The sequence below is a fragment of the Tasmannia lanceolata genome, unplaced genomic scaffold, assembly GCF_043159265.1.
Source record: "Tasmannia lanceolata isolate RefF3 unplaced genomic scaffold, GAP_Taslan_0.1 ptg000054l, whole genome shotgun sequence".
NCBI classification, from domain to species: Eukaryota; Viridiplantae; Streptophyta; class Magnoliopsida; order Canellales; family Winteraceae; genus Tasmannia; species Tasmannia lanceolata.
Genome location: NW_027518731.1, coordinates 2,402,812 through 2,425,795, shown reverse-complemented (window position 1 = coordinate 2,425,795; position 22,984 = coordinate 2,402,812). Strand labels below are relative to the sequence as shown.

At 36.7% G+C, this 22,984-nt stretch overlaps 1 protein-coding gene across 1 annotated transcript; it reads left to right on the top strand.

The window, feature by feature from the left end:
* Positions 1 to 782: 782 nt before the first annotated feature.
* LOC143864788 (Beta-glucosidase, GBA2 type family protein) lies at positions 783 to 22,698 on the top strand. Its single transcript, XM_077375619.1, has 20 exons — positions 783 to 852; positions 2,606 to 2,679; positions 4,140 to 4,250; positions 8,861 to 8,917; positions 9,043 to 9,116; positions 11,327 to 11,426; positions 14,031 to 14,101; positions 14,271 to 14,371; positions 14,488 to 14,591; positions 14,703 to 14,756; positions 14,963 to 15,018; positions 15,196 to 15,234; positions 15,364 to 15,508; positions 18,000 to 18,181; positions 18,260 to 18,327; positions 18,519 to 18,591; positions 18,667 to 18,728; positions 18,869 to 19,793; positions 20,598 to 20,888; positions 22,229 to 22,698. Exons 2-20 carry the CDS (start codon positions 2,626 to 2,628, stop codon positions 22,503 to 22,505), a joined length of 2,844 nt encoding a protein of 947 aa, XP_077231734.1. The 5' UTR covers positions 783 to 852; positions 2,606 to 2,625; the 3' UTR covers positions 22,506 to 22,698.
* Positions 22,699 to 22,984: the final 286 nt, after the last annotated feature.

Below are 22,984 nucleotides of genomic sequence, written 5' to 3'. Positions count from 1 at the left end.
AACTCAGCTTGTCTTTTCATAGTTAAACAGCTGTCAAAGTTTATTACAGTTCCCAAAAATCTCTCAAAAGCAAATTAATAAAGATAACAGAAGCTGGGTTAGTGCAATTATCAAAACATGGTAGTGTAAATACAAGCAGACTATAATACAAGCAGACTTTAGGAAGAAACCAATGGAAATACAGAAAAGCTAAAAGCATAGAATAAGACAGGGGTGGACGTAACAAAACAGGGGGTGGAACAGGGGGTGGCAAATACTTGTTCCCGAAAGCTTTGAAAATCGGAAGGTCAAAGAAAAATAAACAACAATTTACGAAGGTACTGATATTGACACTACCATTTTTTAATAATTGCAAGAACTCATATTGTCTTTTCCTATTTAAATAGCTTTCAAAGTTTATTACGGTTCCCAAAAATGGAAGTGTCAATATCAGTAGTAGCCTATAGGAAGAAACAAATGGAGATACAGAAAAGCTAAAAGCATAGAATAAGAAAAGGGGTGGATGTAACAAAATAGGGGTGGAAGAAAATACTGGTTCCCGAAAGCTTTGAAATTCGAAGTTGCCTTTAAAAAATAAACACCAATTTTAGCAAGTATACTGATATTGGCACTATCATTCTTTAATAATTACACAATTTTCCGTTTTAATTGGCTTCTGAGAACTTTTGGGAACTGCATAACGAATGGCTGCTGTTTAAATAATAAGGGACAAGATAGATTCGTGCAATTATCAAAGCGGGGTAGTGTCAATATCAGTAGCCTTTAGGAAAAATCTGCTTCTTTTTATACCCCATGCACCCCCTTTGAACATTCCACTGATTCTGAAAAAATCCATCTATCTCTCTTTCTAAGGTTAGGGTTTATCCTCTGCTATTAGATTTCTTTGCTTATTCTTCTCTTTGAGTGTCGATCTCACATCATTTGCTTTCTGCATTTCGATTTCGCATTTCGATTTTGGCACGGATTTTGATTTTTTGCTTTAGTTTAGTCTAGATCGGGCTTAATTTTAGAAGATCAATGTGAAAATCTAATTCGAGTACTGAAATCCGTTCTTGAGATCTGAAGTTGACTATTTGTACCGATTTCCATGGAGGAATTCACTTTTTTCTGTGATCAGAAGTTTTGTGTTGACCTTTGATGATGAATTTTCTTTTATCAAAACTGATGAAATTTTGATCAAATATAATATGATATTGAGTTGAATATTTTTGTAAAAAACATTTTTGTTTTATTCGGTGATCGATGTAGGATTCGTATTGAAATAGTGGAATTCATGTTTATTAAATTTTCGGATGTTTTCTCTTTGGAATTTTCTTTTGCGTGTTTTTAATAACTTTGGACTATTGAATCGACGTTTAATAATTCAATTACTGTACTTATTTTTGTGAAAAGGTTTTGATTTTTTCAGTAACAACTTGTTTTTCCCTTGGCAGTGCATGATGCGATTCTGCTCAGATAACAGGAACTAACTTTTAATATCCGGAACTTTCGAAGTGAATTTGTTCGTGAAATGTGTTTTGCATCTGAGAATTGATGAACATAAAAAAATAATTTTGTTTTTCTAGTGATTGATGCAGAATTCGTGTGTGAAATTCAGGTGTATTATATTTTCAAAGTGAATTTTATTATCTGGAACTTTCGAAGTGAATTTGTTCATGAAATGTGATGCACAATTGTTGTGGAAATAGTATAATTCATTTGGATATTTTTTGTTCTGAATTTTGAGATTTTTAGCTATAATTGGATCTCGATCAGGTCTCTTGTTTTGGAGACTGATGTGAAAATTACATTCAAGTACCAAAATCTCTAATGGATTATCTTAAGTTTGACCTTAATTTGGCAGTTTTATCACTGTATGCATTTCTGTTGAAAAGTTTGGGTCATTTTCCCTTTCATTTTACAATTGATGCTAAACATTCTATTCAAGTGTTGTAGAATCTTGTCTAGTCTGTTTTACTCATTAGAGCCATATCATTTTTTCTGTGTCCCAGAGGTCTTTGGTCCATATTTGACACTTGTAATGCCAAAGAAATAAACCGAAGTAGAAAAAATCGATTTCTTAATTTCTGCCCCAGGCCCACGGCAGTATATCCATGTCCATTGTCCACAGCCAGATCATTTTGTTTGTGTCCCAGAGGAGGGCCTTGGTCCATATTTGACACTTGTAATGAATATGAAATAAACCTAAATAAGGAACAACAATTTCTTAATTTATGCCCCAGGCCCACTGTCCATTCCTTGGCCCTTGGTTTTTCCCAACATAATATACATACACTGCCTTGAAATTTTGAGGTTTTGGCTGAGGTGTATATGCAGATGTGAATGCATGTTATATTGTACAGGAGTATGTGTACAGCACCTAAACTGACAAATGCAAATTAGAATTGTAAAGACCTCGTTGAGATCTCTCTATATATACTCGTAACAGTTGATACTTATTAAATCATCTTTTTTTATATTCATTTGATTGGCTTCATGTCATGAAGCCTTTAACATCAATAAACAGGGTATCTTGTTTATGCCTCTGGCATTTTATGTGCATTTTGGGCCATCACTTTTTTTCATGTGTAATGTGTAGTATCTTTTTTTTTCAAACTTCACTCAGATAAGATTGAGAGAGACAAGATGTTGGAGAATGGCTTCCATGAAGGAGAAAACAATAAGGCTGATGGTGAATTGGTACGTATACTCTTTCTTTGTTACAATGAGGAGACCTGGTAGTTCATGTTTTGCTTCCCAAGAAAAGCTTGGAGATATAGCATTTGTTTGCATAATATATTTGCTATCGGTGCTCCTTGCTTAACCTATTGCAACATATTGACACCCCATTTAGCATTGAATCCTTTAAATACTATAGAAATATTTACTTTTTCTACAAAATGATGCACGAATTGCAGCTCAGATGTCTTTTTACATTTTTTAGAGTTTGATTCACTATTCCTCCTTCCGAAATGGCGAAATCATACTTAGACTGCTGTGAACCTGTATGTACCAATTGTAGAAGGAAATACACATCTGAATGCAATCCGTATGTCAATTTAGGTTCTTGAAAAGATCTTGAAAGACAACTTCAACCTTCTACATGGCTCAATGGTTGAGAATTAAATTTAAGCCTTTCAAAAAATTTGATGGATATAGCCTCTACTAAATCCATCCATAAATTTGGAGAATCATCTTAAATTTGATAGATAGAAATGTAACACCAAATCACAGAGAGCCAATAATTAAATCCACTATTTTTTTGAATTATGTGATATTGTAGGCCTCTAGGGAAATTTTAGTCATTACCCTGTTTATGACTTAATGAAATAAAAGTCATGAAAAGGAGCAGCAGCCTCAAGTTATGTTTCTCTAATATTCTCTTTTCCTTTCTTCTATTTCTTCTTCCTCGATAAACTTTATTGTCGATCTCAACTTGGTTTCAGAACAGAATAATCAAACCTTTCTCCCTTTAGAGGAAACTATTTATTTTTTTTAGCCTTAGTCATTATATACTGCCTTTTCTAGCCTTCAGGTTGATTAAATCTTAAGGTGATAGAGTGGTTGCATATTATTAAATTCTGAAGATCTTTTAGTTCTCCAATGCCCTTCTAGATTACATGAGAGAGAGAGAGAGAGAGAGAGAGAGAGAGAGAGAGAGAGAGAGAGAGAGAGAGAGAGAGAGAGAGAGAGAGAGAGAGAGAGAGAGAGAGAGAGAGAGAGATTATAGATACCTTTTTCTGCCTTCTAATCACATGCTGCTCAGTTTGTGTGTGTGTATACTCATTTAAATTCCTTTTTAATTATTCATAACCGCCTTTTCTAGCCTTCAAGTTGATTAAAGGTTAAGGTGATAGTAAGCTTTCATATCATAAAGTTTTGAAGATCTTTAGTTCTGCAAGGCCTTTTAGATTACACTTGCGATTTTAAGTTAATAAATACCTTTTGCTGTCTGCCAATCACATGCTGCTTAGTTTGCATACACACACACACACAAATATACACACACAGACGCACACACACACACACACACATATATATATCATTATATATTTATTATACATACACATACTATTATATATATTTATTATCACATACTATTTCAAGCATTAAAATATTCATAAATTTGTCAACTTTCTCAGTCTTTTGGTTCTTTCTAGGTTAAGGTGGACCCTGGGAAACCTGCACAGTTAACTTGGCAGCGGAGGATAAATAGTGAGGGAAATATTCCTTTTGAATTTACTCTAAGCTTACAAGAGAAGCTGCACATGGTACATTTTTTTATTTTTGATGATAATTGGTGTTATTGCTGCTGCCGAACCTGTTATCATTTGCATTGCACAACTAAATGTAACTGAATGAACAAATATAACCGTTTGGTTTAAACGGTGGGAGTGGGAAGAGACACTATGAACGGCCATGGTGAAAGGCCATGATGAAAGGCCATGGTGAAGGGCCAAAAGGCATGTTGGATTCTTCTATAAGAAGAACCCATTTTCCCCTTTGTAATTCATTCGAACAATTCATCTCTGCCACTGTCACACAATTTATATCTTATTGGAAGAAATACGGTCCCCACTCTCCATTCACTCATTTTCTCTTCTATTTGATTTTCAATCTTCTTCTCTGTAACCATCACTAAATGCTTTCAATTAGTATATTGACAATAATGTTTGATGGATTGCGGTTATAACCATTACAACACTTTTCTTATAATTTTACAATTGCCTTCTTTGCAATCAATTTGAGTGCAATGTATTTAGGTAATGGAGTTGAAAATCATACTTTTTCAACCATTCAAAAAAAAATAAAAAATCATACGTTTTCAATGATGATTAGTACTAGAAAATAGGGTTGTGATAAATAAACAACAATAGTGCCACCTGGTGTTTCTTATACTATGGAGCAAAATAACATTTACAAGTTGTTGTCGTCAAACTAGTCTTGAATGATTGCACATAAGAGAAGAAAGAGGAGATCAAATGCTACAAGAAGCCCTCACACCTTACATAATGAAAAAAGGAGTTCACGCCACCCTCACAACTTGCCTCCTCTATATATGTATTATATGCATGTATATAATATATGTATGGTTGTTAATCAACCTGTAATTGTCAAAAGAGCCGTCGTAAGTCGAAGCGCGTAAAAGTAAATCTACTCTAACTTTTATACACCAAAATATGGTTTGTAGAAGTGATTTACAAAAGGTACAAATTATAATATTTTCCACACTCCCCCTCAACTTGATGCATAAGATCAGATAACATCAATTTGCTAATAAAAAAACTATGCCATAGGAAACTGAAACCTAAAACCAGGAGAAGAAGATTCTCCGATTGGAGTTTAGGGGTTTTGGAGACTAAATGAGTAAATTCGGGATTCCTGGTTCGATAACTCTAGCCTTAGAAGCTCCATGGCATGCCAGGAGTTCTTTGAAAGGAAAAGATGGATGAAGAAAGGTGGAATGTCCAATGGAATAGGAGGGGAAGAAGGTTTAAACAACAGAGTAGAGATGAAATTGACCCCTAAAAGATTGGTGTTGTTCTAAATGCAATTTTTACAATGTCAGACAATGAGTGGAGTGCTGGAAGTGCTGCCAAGTTTGGTCCAGATCCTATCACAATTTCCCGATGACAGCGGTTCAAGAGTCGGGTCCGGAAGCATCTGATATTTTGTCTTCCTCTCCTGTCCATCCTGTTAGAGGTATCCTATCTTCCATGAGAGAAGAGAAGAAGATAAGTAGTGGAGAAGAGATAAAAGAGAGTTGTCTCTCCCACACGAAAATTATATATTTATGTGTGGAGTAGGGTTACATAAAATGACAAGAATACCCCCTACATGGGTATGTAATAACATAAACACTCTTAACACTCCCCCTCAAGCTGAAGTGTTTAATCATGCATTCCCAGCTTGTTACATAAGTCACTTAACCTTGCTCTACTTAAAGGTTTGGTGAACATGTCTGCTATCTGATCATTTGACCTTGTGAAAATGGTGCATATCTACCCTTTTTTAATCCTCTGACGGATAAAGTGACAGCCCACCTCTGTGTGCTTTTTCCTCTCATGGAAGATGGGATTCAATGCTATACGAACAGCCGCCTTGTTGTCACAATGTAATGAAGTGGCTGTGAGTAAGGAAACCCAATCTTAGACATAAATGATCTCAACCTTTTCAACTTGCAGCATGTATAGGCCATGGCTCTATATTTTGCCTCTGCACTCTACCTGGCTACTACATCTTCCACGATACCAAATTACCCCCAATAAAGGTACAATAACAGTGGTAGACCTTCTGTCTGCAGGTGATCCTGCCCAATCTGCATCCAAGTACCCCTCAATCCTCATGTGATGATGCTTTCTGAAGAACAATCCTTTACCAGGAGCTTTCTTCAGATATCTCACAATCCGAGTGACTGCTGGCCAGTGAGATGTGCGTGGCGTGCTCATGAACTGACTGACTGACTGCGAATGAAATGTCTAGGCAAGTCACTGTGAGGTAGATCAGTTTCCCAACTAGGCGTCTATATCTGTCTAAATTCTCTAACAACTCCCCCCTGATCATGAGAAAGCTTGATTTTTGGATCCATAGGTATCTCCGCTGGCTTCGTTCCCAGAAGGCACACCTCTTCTTGTATTTCCAGTGCATAAGCTACCTCTATCCTAAGAAAGTACCTAAGACGTCCAAGGTCATTAGTGCGAAACTCTTTTTGAAGGAAATCCTTCAGTCTCTTTATACCTACATCATCACTCCGAGTGATGATGTCATCTACATAAACGACTAGAAAGATACGACCATCCTTAGACTGTGAACTGAATGCAAAATGAACAACAACGCGTTGTGTCATACCAAATTGAACCACTACCTCATTGAATCTCCCAAACCAGGCACGAGGAGACTGCTTAAGGCCATACAGGGCCTTACTCAACCAATAGACGGCATGCTTCATCTCCCCCTGAGCAATATACCCAAGAGATTGCTCCATATAGACCTCTTCCTGCAAATCACCATGCAAGAAAATATTTTTGACATCCAACTAGGAAAGAGACTCGGGCATGTTGACTGCAAGATATACCAAAACACCGACTGATGGAATATTAGCCACAGGGGAGAACGTATCCGTGTAATCAATGCCATAGGTCTGTGTGTACCCCTTTGCAACCAATTGTGCCTTCAGCCTTTCCACTGCACCATCGGATAGGTATTTGACTATAAACTCCCACTTAGAGCCTATAGTCTGAGCACTAGAAGGAAGAGTGACCAACTGTGAAGAGTGATTAGACTGAAGGGCGCCCATCTCTGCATCCATCGCAGCTCGCCAACCAGGATGAGTTAATGCATCTGCAACAGAACGAGGGATAGAAACAGAGGATACCGAAGATAGAAAGGAACGGTAACTGGGGCACATATGAGCAAAAGAAATGACATCAGAAATTGAATGAATACCAGAATAAGAAGGTGTACGTGATGAGATGGGAGCATCATCAGGTACAGAGGAAGAAACAGTTACCTCAGGATCAGATGTGGGTCCAGTTGGCTGTGGAGGAGGTGGCTTGCATGAGGTGTCATCATCACATGTAGGATGACCAACCTGTCGTGGACTATTGGAGTAAACCTTCACCTCTGGGGGTGAAGATGGTAAAGCAGGAACTCGTAAGAGCGGCGACGGTGGAGGATCAGGGGAGGGAGTAGCAGCTGACCCAGTAAAGTATGGTGTGTCTTCAAAGGAGGTGACATCAGCAAACACGTAAACATGATGGAGCTGAGGATTGTCCCATTATTAATTAGTGGAGCTCCTAAACTAAGCTATTTCTTGCACTCAACATGATTTTTTTTTAGGGAAATTGATGCTTTATGACCCGGTGCATAAATTTGAGGGGGAGTGTAGACAGTAGAAGTTTGTACAATGTTATAATATATATATATATATATATATATATATATATATATATATATATATATATATATCGTTGTAGGGGTAGAAAAGTCAGTTTACATTCATACTTATTTCTAATTTCTACCCAAACGGAGATTATGTAACTTAATTTTATTTCACTGTAATTAATATATGAGTGGAGTATCCAATTTTGTGAGGCTAGTATCCATCTCTTCCTCTCTTCTTCCCTCTTCCCTCTTCATATCTTCTCAAGTTCACAATAAGTACATGTGTGTATATATATATATATATATATATATATATATATATATATATATATATATATATATATATATATATATATATGGGGAAAGTGATTGTGAGCGGCCCCTCATATAAGCTTATATGAGGTGACCGCTAAAAACATGGTGGACCCACATTTTTGGGGTGATATGAGCCGGTCATTTGATAGGCCCTGACGTAGATAAGGGGTGCCCAAAAAATCAGCTCAACCCTTCGTACTGTGGAGGTGAAAGAGGGGGAAAATGGACGGGTAAGTGGGCAAATTTATACCCGCCCATTTTCCCCTCTTTCACCTCCACAGTTTGAAGGGTTGAGATGATCCTATGTAGCTGATTTTTTGGGCACCCTCTATCTAAGTCAGGGCCTATCAAATGACCGGTTCGGATCACCCCAAAAATGTGGGCCCACCATGTTTTTAGCGGTCACCTCATATAAGCTTATATGAGGGGCCGCTATATATATATATATATATATATATATATATATATATATATATATATATATATATACGCATGTGCATGTGTAATTGTTTATATATGGGGCAGGATGTAGTTGAGTCCATGACTTTAATGTTGTTTCACATGGGTTATAATAACCTACGATGGCACTCAAGCCATCTGTGTGTGCTGCATGCTTAATCAAATATTTGATCTTATTTTACTTGTTGAAAATTTCTAATCTGGTCATCTGAATTTATGAAAGGCTAACATTGGGATTCGACTGTGGCGCCATGTCAGAGAAGAGGCCAAGAGAGGACGGGTGATTTTTTATCCTGAAATGATGTTTTTATTTTGTTTCAATTCTTGATCTACTAATCATAAGAAAAATTGTTTCTGATTATCTTCTCATCTTGAAAGTTTGTTGTTATTTGGCATTCTTTTTAGGTGGGAATAATTGATCCTTTCAATAAGTTCATTGCGAATACCTCTTGTCACGGCGTTCCCTTAGGCGGCATTGGGTAGGCATTTATTCTTACCACAACTGATATGTGCATTAGATCTATTGAAAATTTTTCATTGTCAAGTGATAAGAACAATGTGGAAACCCACTTTTGGGTTGCCTTGGGAGCAAACTACCAAGTTGTGAGATTTTACTGGAAGAAAAAATGAATTATAACAGTGTAAAGATATTCTTGTACATAGTTAAATGATGCTTTCTGTGAGTGGTTTCTAAATTCAAGAATAATAAATGCAGCACAAATTTAGTTATGAAAGATAGAGAGGAAGAAGAAGGATACGAGAAAGGGACCGAAAAAAGAAAGGAGAGGAACATATATGAAATCTAGAGGTTATTGCTTGAAATCTAGAGGTTAAGACATAATAGAGGAACCGAAAAAAGAAAGGAGAGCAACATATATGAAAGATGAGAGGAAGAAGAAGGACAAGAGAAAGGGAAAACAAAAGGTGAGAGAGGGAAAGTTCATACTGGTTTTCTTTTTCAACTCCACAATCTCTTTTAGTCATACTAAGTCACTTGGCTTACGTACACGAATTCCATTTTTGATGGGTCTTCTCTAGGATGTACAGTAGTAGTCACTTAAACTGACTTAAACCTAACTTTAACACTTCTTATAGTGGGCCCTATCCAAACATTCTCATCTTGCCACGTATCATGAAGACGAGCTCGCACTGCCACTGGTGAAGATATTAGCTAGTTGATAATTACAACGACCAAATGGTGAAGCAGTAATCTTGGAAACCACCTCTATGTGCACAAAATGACAGTCAACTTCTGTGCTTAGTCCTCTAATGAAAGAAAAAATTGAAAACAATGTGAATGGCTTCCTGATAGTCACAGACTCACAATGAAGTTGTATGGGAACAAAAACAGTTACTTCCATCTCTATGAGAATTGAACGAAGTCATATTAACTGACTCGTAACATGTGCAATGGATCTATACTCCACCTCAACTGATGAATGAGCCTCAACTGATTGTTTCTTGACTTCTTGAGAGGGAGTGTTAGAAGGGCTCATTTAGTTAATGGGTTATTTTGGTCATTCTGACCAAAGACTACTTAGGTTTGTACAGAGTTTCATTATTGAGGAATTAATTGGGTTTAACACTCTATATGGTTTCTCTTCCCTCTATACCTCTCTATTTTATTTCATTACCTAATATTTTACAACTGATGCCTATTTCATTTGGTGGATCCACCTTTCTTTTCCCTAAGTAGATGGGAATGTAAATTCCCCTGCAACAATGACTCTTAAGTTTATGAAAAGGATCTGCATTTCCTAGTTAAAAGGGGATTATCAGCCAATTCCCTCCCCGTACCCCGCAATGGCGGGAGCCTCGTGCACTGGGCCACCCTTTTTAAATGAGAAAACTAAGGCCTTGGCCATCAATATGTATTTGATTAAATTCTCAATGCATGATCTTTTCATGTTTTGAGGTATGCTATGCTGTCAGGTTGATAACCTTTAGGCCCATGCAGTAGAAGAAGAGAAGGGTGAGAGGTGGTGAGGGGTGGGGTGGGGTCAGGTTAGGGTTTAGGCTGGGCTGGAAGAGATTAGGGTTTCGAAGGGGAGGAAGGGGTACTGATTAGGGTTTCAAGAAAAAAAAAGGAAGACGAAGAGGAAAGGGAAGACTTCCAATGGTGGTCCCTAGGGCACCATAACCCCAGGGCTCTGATACCATGTTGAGAGTAGAAGAGAGAAGAGAATGGGAGAAAGAGTGAGTTAGAGATCTCTCCCCAGTCCCCATCACACACATACAAAGAAGAGTACAATTACAGAACTGCCCTTAGGGGCCCATATACACTATCTAACACATCATTTGGCCAACAACTTCAGTAAGAAAACGTTTTTTTTTCCTCTTCTTAACTGGAATTCTTAGTTTAAGACTTTGATATGATTTCTATCTTTCGTAGAACAATGGTGAAAATAGGCTGTTTGTTTTGTGTAGTAATTATATGTTCAATAATCTTTTTAAAGTATGGCAACTGGCGGCTCTTCCTTGACACCAATTTGATAGCTTAAATGATTCATGGGAGAGTGGTTCTCTATTTACCATGACACTCCTCTTTTATTTTGTTCTTTAAAATCTCTTCAATTGCACTGATTGGTCTGAACTTTTGAGCAAATTCCCATACCTAATGCTTTAAAACCTTCAATTTCCATCCTGATATTTCTGATATTTCCTCATGGTTGAAAACTTCAACAATCAGTGCAGGAAGTATTGGAAGAAGTTATAAAGGCGAGTTTCAACGGTGGCAACTTTTTCCTGAAATATGTGAAGATAAACCTGTCTTAGCGAATCAATTTTCTGTAAGTTACATTCTTATTTGTTGAGGACACATATGACAGATGATTCTCTGGTGCACTTCTATGAGAAAACTGTTCTTATACAGGCATGCATAGTCTGTAATTCACTGTGGCCAGACATTAAAACTGAGTTCATTTATTTGAAACTGTGAAATAGTATGCTCAAGGGAAACCATAATGACTAATAAATTACTTTAAATGAAGAATATCTTACTGGCATATTATTCAAATTCAAAACCAAGGAAGCAGGAATCTCTACGAATCTCGATTCCCCGAAAATCGATTCTGAAATGGGAATCTTCTCGATTCCTTGATTTTTGGAAATCCCATTTCGGAAACGTGGGAAACATGATTTCCACTCTATGGGAAGAAGCCCGTATCCCACTCTATGGAAAGCGCGTTTCCTATCTGCCTTCCTTGTCTCTTGCTAATCCTCTTCTTAGTATTTACATGTAAAGTCATTTAAGTGCTTAAGGTTTACATTTAAACACGGGAATAACCGCCATTTGAATCTACTAAAAATAGTTTTAAGACCCAAATCTAAAAAGATAAAAAGTCAACTTTCCAATTCTAGTACAAAATTCAAAAAAAGAAAAGAAAAAAGGGTCGGGTCAAAATCTTAACTTTCAAACGATTGGGGTATTTTTCTAATTTTAAAAATTCATAAATTCTATCATGTCCAGACATTATTAAATCTCCAAAGTCTGGTAAAAAAATCTCATAATTTGGTTTCTAATTTTTTTTCTTCTTGTCAGGCACCGGTCAACACAGGCATTTCAACTGATATTAATTTTCCTTTAAGTAAATGTTGGATCAACTCAACAACAAATCAACTCAACGAAGCCTTTGTCCCCAAGAAAAAAAAAAACTTTCATTGTAATTGAGCTGCTATTCACTAGACATAAAAATCCTTAAGAATTTTTCCATTTCTTCTTCCTGGCAAATTAATTCATCCGTTGGTTTGCATGGTTTCTAAGATATATTTGTTGGTGGACATATTACTTATAAGTTTTGTTGGTAATTTACCCGAAAAAAAAAACGTTATACGGTTTGTTTCTCTTATTTATGTCAATTTTGTCATAAGATCATTGATGTAATTTCCATAACATAGCTTTAAATGAATAAAATAAGGTGTGTCCTTCGAAGGGAATCACATCTCAAGTCCACAAAAAGATTCTCTCCTTTCTTCGTTTCACTTCTTGTCTATTTCTTCCTTATTCATCAGTTTCTGCATGATATTAGAGCAGTACTAAATCTAAGGAATCCCAGATCTTGTCCAGATCTTGTCCTTATTTCTCCTTCGATCAACATCAAGAAGCCAAGAGGAAACTTCTTTGACTTGCGAAGATAAAACCCTACCTTCTCTAGGCTGTGCGGCTGACCTCATCAACCATACAACACAATTTGCACCGGATCTTGAATGAGTGGTTTCTATCCAATGTAGGTCACCTACAAACGTATTTATGAAAAAAAAATCCCTAATTTTTTTGAACTTTTTTAGGAGATACTGTGGAGATTTAAATATCTCCGATTTCTGAAATTTAAAAGAGCACATCTAGACTATTCTGATATTCTCTGTCTAAAAGGAATTTTGAGGGGGAATCCAATGACAAATCATCAATTTTATGATGATTGCATTGGAAGTGGTCTGACTTCAGTTGGATTAATATTGAATATGCTGTAAACACATCTTGGAGGGTTTTTTAATCTTAAAAAAGGACTTCCTCATGAATTTTCCATTGGAAATTTGTTTGCATAAGTTGAACCAGTCTGGAAATTGGAAATTTTGTTGATTAATAAGTTGATGCTGGATCATGTTCAAATATACATCATAGGGTAGTTTTGTGTCCAATTCAATCCCATATCTGACCTATATTAGTGGTCAAATGGACCAACATGTTTTCCAAACCACAATCTTCAGATTGGATGGGTCAAATTATCTTGAATGGTTGCAACTTGCGAAGATAATTTTTGGAGCAGATCTAAATTTGGTTTACATAAATGGACTGATAAAGGAACTGAAGGAAGGTCATCGTAACTATGACAACTGGAATCAGTAACCTTATGGGAATGTCAATGCGTAGCACTTATGCAGCACGATATGAACAAATATTTAATGTTCTTGCACAAAATAAAAGATGTGTGGGTTATTATCAAGGTTACAGGTTTCGATTTTAGTATGCATTTCTGTCAGGAAATGGAAAGATGTCAGTCTTATAAAATTGCAGCAACCTATGAAAATGATGGAGATTTGTGATAAAACTTCAGGAAGTACGATCTGCTTTGACTGAAATTTGATCTGCTTTTAAGTAGTCAATTTCTTGTTTGTTCTTTTCATTCTGCAAAGGACCGCTTGTGAATAATCCAAGAAACATGACAGGTATAGGAACCACTAAAGGTACTAAAGAAACAAGAACCCCATTTTTTGATGGATATTATGGTATAAGCAACTGTGTTGAACACCTGGAATTTTCTCCCATTGACAAGATACACATCATATGATGAAATTATGGAGAAATAGATACTCTCCATCATTTGATTGAGTTGTAAAAATTATCATCATAACGTAATCTAGTTTCTCAGCACTGATTTCATTGCATTTTGTAGGTTTTTGTTTCGCGCCCCTCTGGTAAAAAATATTCTGCTGTCTTGTCCCCAAGGAGCCCAGAGAAGATCAAGTAAGCAACTCTTTTATTGTCTCGTTGGTGTTTCGGGCCTTATTTCTTTAGGATTTGGAACTTAAACTGAAGGTTATAAAATCCTACAAGGGCATGATTTTCAATATGCTTTAGGATTTAGTAGATACATAACAAAGTAAATCTCATTGAAAATCATGTGGGTATGCAGAGAGAATACCATTTCAGGCATTGGATCTTGGGACTGGAATCTGAATGGGCAGCATTCCACCTATCATGCCTTGTATCCAAGGGCTTGGACTGTCTATGAAGGTAATTGTAATTGCCGTGCACTTGATTCATAAATTATTATTAATGATTGTCAAACTGTATGTAGATGTTCACTTTTTCCTCTTTTTTTTCCTCTTTCTTTTTAACTTATGATGCAGGAGAACCTGATCCAGAACTTAAGATAGTTTGTCGTCAAATTTCACCCTTTATTCCTCATAATTATCGGGAGAGCAGCTTTCCTGTATCAGTATTTACGTTCACGGTATGAAAACGCATGAGAAGCTTCTTTGTCACTGTCAGACATTGTGGTTCACTTCGGATAGGTTTATCTAGTTTTTATTAAGCAGCTATTCAATAATTCCCATTTTTTCAGATTTTCAATTCGGGAAATACTAGTGCAGACGTCACCTTGCTTTTCACTTGGGCTGTAAGATCATACTTTTAATCTTGATTTTTCTTCATTCTGAATTATCCTCAGGAAAATTTTCAATTGTCATCGACCAATTCTGTTGATGATGTGCATTACTCAATCCTATGAGAATAATAGCTGGATCTTTTCTGCCTCCACATTGCCTGAATCCTTAGTTGTTGCAATTATATTTTATCTTTTTTATTTATTTGTTACCCATGCAGAATTCTGTTGGTGGGGACTCTGAATTTTCTGGTAACCATTCCAATTCAAAATTCAAGTAAGAATATACTCTTTCAATTTCCTTTTATGCATTCGCTGTTACTTCATCCATGGGTTTTATGAAAAGTATTAATATTATTAACAATGTGGATCTTCCTATTTTGTCAGATCACACTTTCTGATTTTAGTTGTGCCTGGGATGAATTCTAACATGTAATGTCGTAATTCATTATAGGACAAAGACTGGCATTCAAGGAGTACTTTTACATCACAAGCAAGTTCCTTTCCTTGATTTGGCTTCCAGACTCTGCAATTTCATCAGATCAGATAAATTAATAGGGGTACTCGATAGTACTTCAAGGTTTTAATCTTCTTTTTAATGTGATTGTATAAAATCATGCAGGACTGCAAATGGAACATCCCCAGTAACATTTGCCATAGCAACACAGGAAACTCATGATGTTCATGTTTCTCAGTGTCCGTGCTTCATGATATCTGGAGATTCTCAGGGTTTCTCAGCAAGAGACATGTGGCAAGAAATCAAAGAGGTTGGATGATACATTCTTGAGTTTTTAAATATTAATGATAGAGATATCGTTTTGCATATCTAAGGTTGGTCCATTTAGAGCTTTCATGGCCCACATAAAATTCTGGATCAAGCGCAGTGAAATTTGTGGTGCACTCAGGTTGTCTACCTGTGATGTATCCGTTTTCAAGATATTCGTACAACACGTGGATCCTCCAGATTACATGATCTTCTGAATCGCTGATGCATTTTGGTTTGAATATGTGATTTGGTTCCGGGGGTTGAAGTGCTTTATCTTGGAATTACTTGCACCTTGCGTTCTGTGTGATTCTGCACATGCATGTGTAGGTGTGCACATGTGTTCATGCATGTAGAGGTTGTGTGTTTTTCACAAAAATAAATAAATAATACACACAGAGACACACACTTGTGTGCAAATTTGTGTCGTGGATCTATGCCTATATAGAGAACACCTCTGATTTGGGGACACGGACACTGTTGTCACGTGACACGGAGAGTGTCGGACACGGCAAACCACCAAAATTTAGAAATGGGGACACGGCTAAAATAGAAGGTATAAATGATAAAACAACACATTAGTTAAAGAAGACCTAAAAAAGAGTTTATAATAAAAGAATAGTTAATTATAAAAGAGGTAAACACCATTTGCAATAGTAAAACGGAATGTCACATTTGACACGGCACAGAAACATGTTCAAACACCCACATTAAGTCCAACACTTATAGTAGAACATTTAAAGTGTCCAAAGGAGTTTCGACACAGGTGGACACCTGTGTCGTGTCGGACATGGCAGGACAGGTTTGTCAGCAATAAATTCAAAGTGTCGGCTAAATCATAGGTGGGTACATATAAATGTATTGCTCTCCATTGTGCAGCCCATTCCATCTTATGTGACGTAAGGATGTTCATTTCTGAGATTCAGTAAAATATACCACATTGAGGCTATACATTTTTCTGGTGTGTTAAGCAAAGATATCCTGGTTTTGATTTCAATTGAGCAGTTTATTTGATTTACAATCAGTGAGTTTTCATATTGGCAGGGAATCATTTACACATATGAAGTATCATGTATTCATGTATGCAACAGATTCATTTTGGTTGTTGGTGAGAAATCATATTCATGCTTGTTAACTTTTTGCTTTCAACATGTTTTCCTTGCATGATTTCATTTCATTTTATCTAGATTGTTCCAGAAAATGTTGAATGATAAAGACCACAGCTTCAGGGAAGTGGTTACTAAAACAACTTTATTTTAACTATAAGCATCGGAGTTGTAGAAGAATGAACCTGTAAAAATTCCATATCTTTTTATGAGTATATTTCCTAACAAGTAACTGAAAGTTGATTTTGAGATAATGAGATTTTAGTGGAAGGCTAAATTGATTTTGGAGAAGGATATTAATTTTTTCGCAAATTATATCTTGATCTGTTTTCCAATTGCCAGTTAAACCCATCCTGTTTATTGTTTAGCTAATTCCTATACAAATGGCTAGGATACTTCTTCATCTGTCGATTGAATTTGATTCAAGATTTAGTCTACTTTTTGGATCTGATTGGTTTTTAGCTGTATTTTTCAGTTTATCTTTTTCAATCTGGGGTAATTTTGTAGAACAGAAGCAGTTAGCCACCGTAACCACCATCATGAATTTCAATGAAGAAGTCCTTACTTTAGAGATGGTCAATAACTCCTTATTATACACTTTTAGAAGCTAGTAGTTTTCTCGTGTCTATCCTTGCTGACTTTCAATCAGTTTTTGACTGCTGACCTTCAATCTAGAACATTAAAAAAATTTTACTTCAGAATACCCATTACAATGGGCAGGTTTTCCATGTCCTTGACCTGCAATTTTAAGTGTCAATGACATTTACCTTTAAATTTGTTTCATTATAAATTTAATGGAGGAATTATCATCCCCTAGCTGATGTGTTCTTTAATTTATTATATTTGTTCTTTTCTGTGATCGGCTCTTTTCACCTACTGAGACTACTTGCTTTCTTATTGTCCCTAACCTTTCATGAGAGGTGACTTGTTATCCATTAGTAGATTCCTTTAATTCCATCTTGAGAAATGCTTCATAAGGTCTCCTAAGACTTATTATCTTCTAAAGATTTTATATTTTCATTTTGATTTGGTCCTGATCCTAACTCCTAAAGCATCCATTCCTTTTATGCTGGCTTGAACATTACATATATTGATTCATTTGAATCTTTATCTGTTAATCTATCTCATTGCCTTCATTATTTCCACATATAATACCTTTCTTTATTATATAAGTTAATTATTATGTAGTTTTACATGAGACCACCATATCTTCTTTTATCTATTCTAACATGATTTACCTGCGAAAGGATGTATGTCTCAGTGAACTTAGTTATATTTGGAAAAAGTCATATTTAGCATTGTGTACTGAAAGTTAAAGTGAGACATTTTTTCTATATTCCATTTAAATATGGTTGGCACAGCTCTTAATATTCCTCCTTATTTGAATAGCACGGATCCTTTGACCGCCTTGATTCCAATGAAAAGTCAACGCCTTCAGTAGCAGGATCTTCTATAGGAGCCGCAATATCAGCTACCGTTTCTATTCCTTCTCAGACATCTCGTACAGTTACATTTTCTTTGGCTTGGGCCTGCCCTGAAGTCAAGTTTCCCAGCGGAAAGACTTATCACAGGTGGTAACCCAACCTTGGTGTAAGCAAATATGCTCATAAACTTATCATATATTGATTCTGTCAAAATATTAATTACAGGCGCTATACCAAATTTTATGGCACTCATGGGGACGCAGCAGCAAATATTGCACATGATGCTATTCTTGGTAATTATATCTAAGCCCAAGATTACTAGTATGATCTGATCACATGTCATAATTTCCTGTGCGTATACTCATCCAACTGCACCCTCTCTACCCTCTCTCACCACTTAAAGACACTAGTTTATCATAAAAAAAAATTCATCGCAGCCAAATGTGCTCTAACTTCATACATTTTTCTTTCCTTCTGAAAACAGAACACGGTTCTTGGGAGTCCCAGATTGAAGCATGGCAAAGACCTATTCTACAAGACAAAAGGTTTCCTGAATGGTGAGTTTTTAAGAGCCCTCTACCAAATAACAGCTTCCCAGCATTCAGATATGTAATTTTCTTATGGTTTTGTAGGTACCCTATCACTCTGTTCAACGAACTTTACTATCTTAATGCTGGGTCAACAATTTGGACAGGTATTTTTGCAATTTGGATTCTACCTTTCCGAGAAATGTAGTTCAGCCAGTGAATCTATTCTTCTTCTTCTTTTTCTATTTATATTTTGGAAGGCAAGTTCAGCAAGTGAATCTAAATTCAAGTTTTTCCCTTTTTGCAGATGGATTGCCTCCAAATCAGAATCTAGTAACCATTGAAGAAAGAAAGTTCTCCCTTGGTAATTCCACTTTGGATCACAATAATGTAACTAATGTTAGCCCTCAAAATGATACCTCTGTCGATATCCTCGACAGAATGACATCCACACTAGAGAAAATACTCAGTCCAGTCACACCATCTGCCTTTGGGACATCCCTGCTTCAAAAGGGCGAAGAAAACATTGGTCAATTCCTCTATCTCGAAGGGATTGAGTACCATATGTGGAACACATATGATGTCCATTTCTATTCCTCTTTTGCATTACTCATGTTATTCCCCAAACTTGAACTGAGCATCCAAAGAGACTTTGCCGCGGCAGTGATGATGCATGATCCTGAAAAAATGAAAATTCTATGTGATGGAAAGTGGGTACCAAGAAAGGTACTTGGTGCCGTTCCTCATGATATTGGCCAAAATGATCCATGGTTTGAAGTAAATGCTTACAATCTTTATGACACCGATAGATGGAAAGACTTAAATCCTAAATTTGTTCTCCAAATTTACCGAGATGTGGTTGCAACTGGTGACAAGTCATTTGCACGGGCTGTTTGGCCTTCGGTGTATACGGCTATGGCTTATATGGATCAATTTGATAAAGATAGGGATGGGATGATAGAAAACGAAGGTTTTCCTGACCAGACTTATGATGTGTGGTCGGTGACTGGTGTAAGTGCTTACACTGGCGGTCTTTGGGTGGCTGCTCTACAGGCGGCTTCGGCCATGGCACATGAAGTTGGTGACAATGCTTCTGAGGATTATTTTTGGAGTAAGTTTCAGAAAGCAAAGGCTGTATATGCGAAGTTGTGGAATGGTTCTTACTTCAACTATGACAACAGTGGTGGGGGTTCAAGTTCGTCTATTCAGGCCGATCAGTTAGCTGGACAATGGTATGGTTTTCTTTTTCTTATTATTTTTTATTTTTGTGTTCCAATCTTGCGTTTCTAGGTAATCAAGAATGTGAAATTTAAAAATAAATAATTAAAAGCAAAAATATATGAAAGCATTACTAGACAGGCCTGCAAGGATGCATGGAATAACCATTACAAGCCTGGTCATAACCAAAATCAGGGGACCCAGTTTAAACCCACCATTAAAATGAATCTCAACTTTTATGATCATAAAATCTAACAAAACCAGAATAATTATCAAACTGCAGATATTCTTGGGGTGGAGTAAAATACTAGACTATGGTATGTTGTGATTGATTCATCTCTCTGAGTCTTATCTATTCATGAGAGGAATGCTTCTACATTCAGCTTATATAAAATTGTTAAAAAAATCCTCTTAAACACTCTTACGTTTTTAGCTATTCATGTGGGTATTATTAGTGCATGCATATGTATCAATTCTGACAAACGATTAAATACACAACTCTCCTTTATTTTCTTTCTTTCTTTTTGATATGTAAGTTGGGATTGAACCTCTGACCTCAAGGTTGAAGAAAAAAGCCTTGGCCAATTGTGCTAGAGGCTCAATCCCGAACTCTCTATTATTTTCTGTCATTCCACTCGTACACAACTCCCCATTACATTCTGTCATTACACTCATATTGGAATGCAACAACCATTTTTCTTCTTTGTTTTAGAATACTAAATTGCATTTTCATTTTAGTATATTAAGTTATCTACTAGCACATAAGCTCTACTTCCAGTGTATATGTTTCTTTTATTCAATGATGAATCACCTTACAGGTATGCTAGAGCATGTGGGCTTTCGCCAATTGTTGATGAAAACAAAGTACAAAGAGCACTCGAGACGATTTACGATTTCAATGTTTTAAAGGTGAAGGATGGGAAGCGAGGGGCTATGAATGGAATGCGACCTGACGGAAGTATTGACATGACAACAATGCAGTCAAGAGAGGTATGGCCCGGAGTGACATATGGCTTGGCTGCTACTATGATCCATGAAGGTATGGTGGATACTGCATTTAGTACTGCACGTGGAATCTACGATGCTGCCTGGTCTCAAGAGGGACTCGGGTGAGTTATACTCTCCTTTTGCTTTCATCTAGACGGACTACCATATTTTGAAAATTGCACTAATCAATTTATATCAATGAATCAGAAAAGTGTAAAACAAAGTGAGTAGTGCCATTATTAAAATATGGTAATTGGAACTTGGGATATTGGTCCCCAATTTAGTTTTGAAAACTAAACTACTGTCGATATGTTTTTGTTGAGAGCTTCTGAACCCATAACAACCACAATGATAGAAAGGATTTTCACCACTTCAACTAATGGATTGACACAGATCATAAAGAGTTTAGAGACCTAAGAAAAATGCCAAGAAGACTGCTGGTAGTCTATTTCCTAATAGCCACTTTTGGGGAAAATGTGTGCCCCATGGACAGGGTCAGAACCTAAGATCGGAGAAGTGCTCACTAGTTCATCCAAATGCTGTTGAGATCACCATGATTGGATGATCCTAGGCTCTTGATCTATGAAGCCTTGTTTAGGGTTCCACTAAGAAAAACTAACATGTTAATTTTTGTTGTCCTTTAGGGCATGTTTGGATAGTACAATCCGTTAAAAAGTCCTCATAGGCTCACTTTTTAACAGATTTTGTCTTATTCATTTGATTCATCTGGTGTGGTTGTTCTCTCATGCAAAAGTCAGCTGTGAAATGGCTTTCCGCAAAATTCGCTCGGAAATCCCTCTATATATACATATATTTGAGGAAAAGGAGTGTGCGGTCAAGCGCATATAAGGTTATATGCGCTCGAGGGCCCAAACACATGGGTCCCACATTTTTTGTGGTGATCAAAACCGTTCATTTGCAATGCCCCATCATAGATAGGGTGTGTACAAAAAATCAGCCCCATTGAATCATCCTAACCCCTCCAAAAGTGGAGGGCAAAAATGGGCAGATTTGTGGCAAACGGTGTCTGTCCATTTTGCCCTCCACTTTTGGATGGGTTAGGATGATCCTATGGAGCTGATTTTTTGTACACACCCTATCTATGTAAGGGCCTTTCAAATAAATGCTTTGGATCATCCTAACAATGTGGGCCCACATGAGTTTTGGGCCCTCGAGCGTACCTAAGCTTGGTGCGCTCGAGCGCACAATCTTAATCCTATTATTTTCACCCCCTTTGCAGTATGCATTCGCCCCCCTCTTAACGTGATTTGACATCAAAATGCGTTAAAGTTCTCCACTGTTGACATAATAAGGAGGGGGGGCGAAAGCGTACCACAGAGGGGGTGAAAATATCATCTCCCTATATATATTGACTGTTGATTGTTACATACACAATTTTTCTGAAAAAATGGATTGTCTTTGTTACATAGTTTCCGTGAATAATGCTTTGATTCCAATATAGGTACTCCTTTCAAACCCCAGAAGCTTGGAACAACAACGAAGAATACAGAGCTATGTGTTACATGCGTCCTCTGGCCATCTGGGCAATGCAGTGGGCCCTGTCACCACCAAAGCTCTACAAGGAGGAGTTTATAAAGAACAAGAATGAAAATCCTGTTTCAGAATATAATGAAGGATTCTCAAAGGTTGCCCAGTTTCTTAAATTTCCTGAAACTGCAGCTCCTAAAAGCGTCATAGAGGTTCTCTATGATTGCACCTGCAGGAGACTGAGGAACTGATTGATGATTTTTGAAGCCTCTGGAATCATCAGGTTTGTCAAAGATTGCACAGCTTCTAAGGTTGTCAAAATGGGGCTGCTTTTGTTTGAAGATGTAATGGAAGCTTCCAGAAGGTTATCTATTTTTATTTTTGCTGTATAAAATATTTACGATTTCAATTATAGAAGACAATATATAAGACTGTTTGTGATGAGATTTTAATTTTACAGTAATTGTTGCAAAATTTTGAATTATTTATACTATATATAAAATGAATCCTCCCTCTTACTTTTCAAAGGGATTTATGAAAATCAATTTTCTAAAGTTAAGGGTAGAGGGGGTGGACAGTTCAACTTTATCACCCCAGATAAAATTATAAAGTAATATCTTGAATGCCTAGTGACCTTGGGTGACAGGTCCACTTTTCGAGTGTAGGATCATTGAAAATTAATATGTTTGATGAAGTGATTTGCACTTTGGGTGGTGTATTTGTGTAGAAA

Bases quoted from the DNA above. Each gene is read 5' to 3' on its own strand.
- LOC143864788 (XM_077375619.1), top strand. From the start codon at position 2,626: ATGTTGGAGAATGGCTTCCATGAAGGAGAAAACAATAAGGCTGATGGT. The intron at 4,251-8,860 runs GTACATTTTTTT...AATTTATGAAAG, and splicing joins TACAAGAGAAGCTGCACATG to GCTAACATTGGGATTCGACT. The intron at 15,019-15,195 runs GTAAGAATATAC...AATTCATTATAG, and splicing joins CATTCCAATTCAAAATTCAA to GACAAAGACTGGCATTCAAG.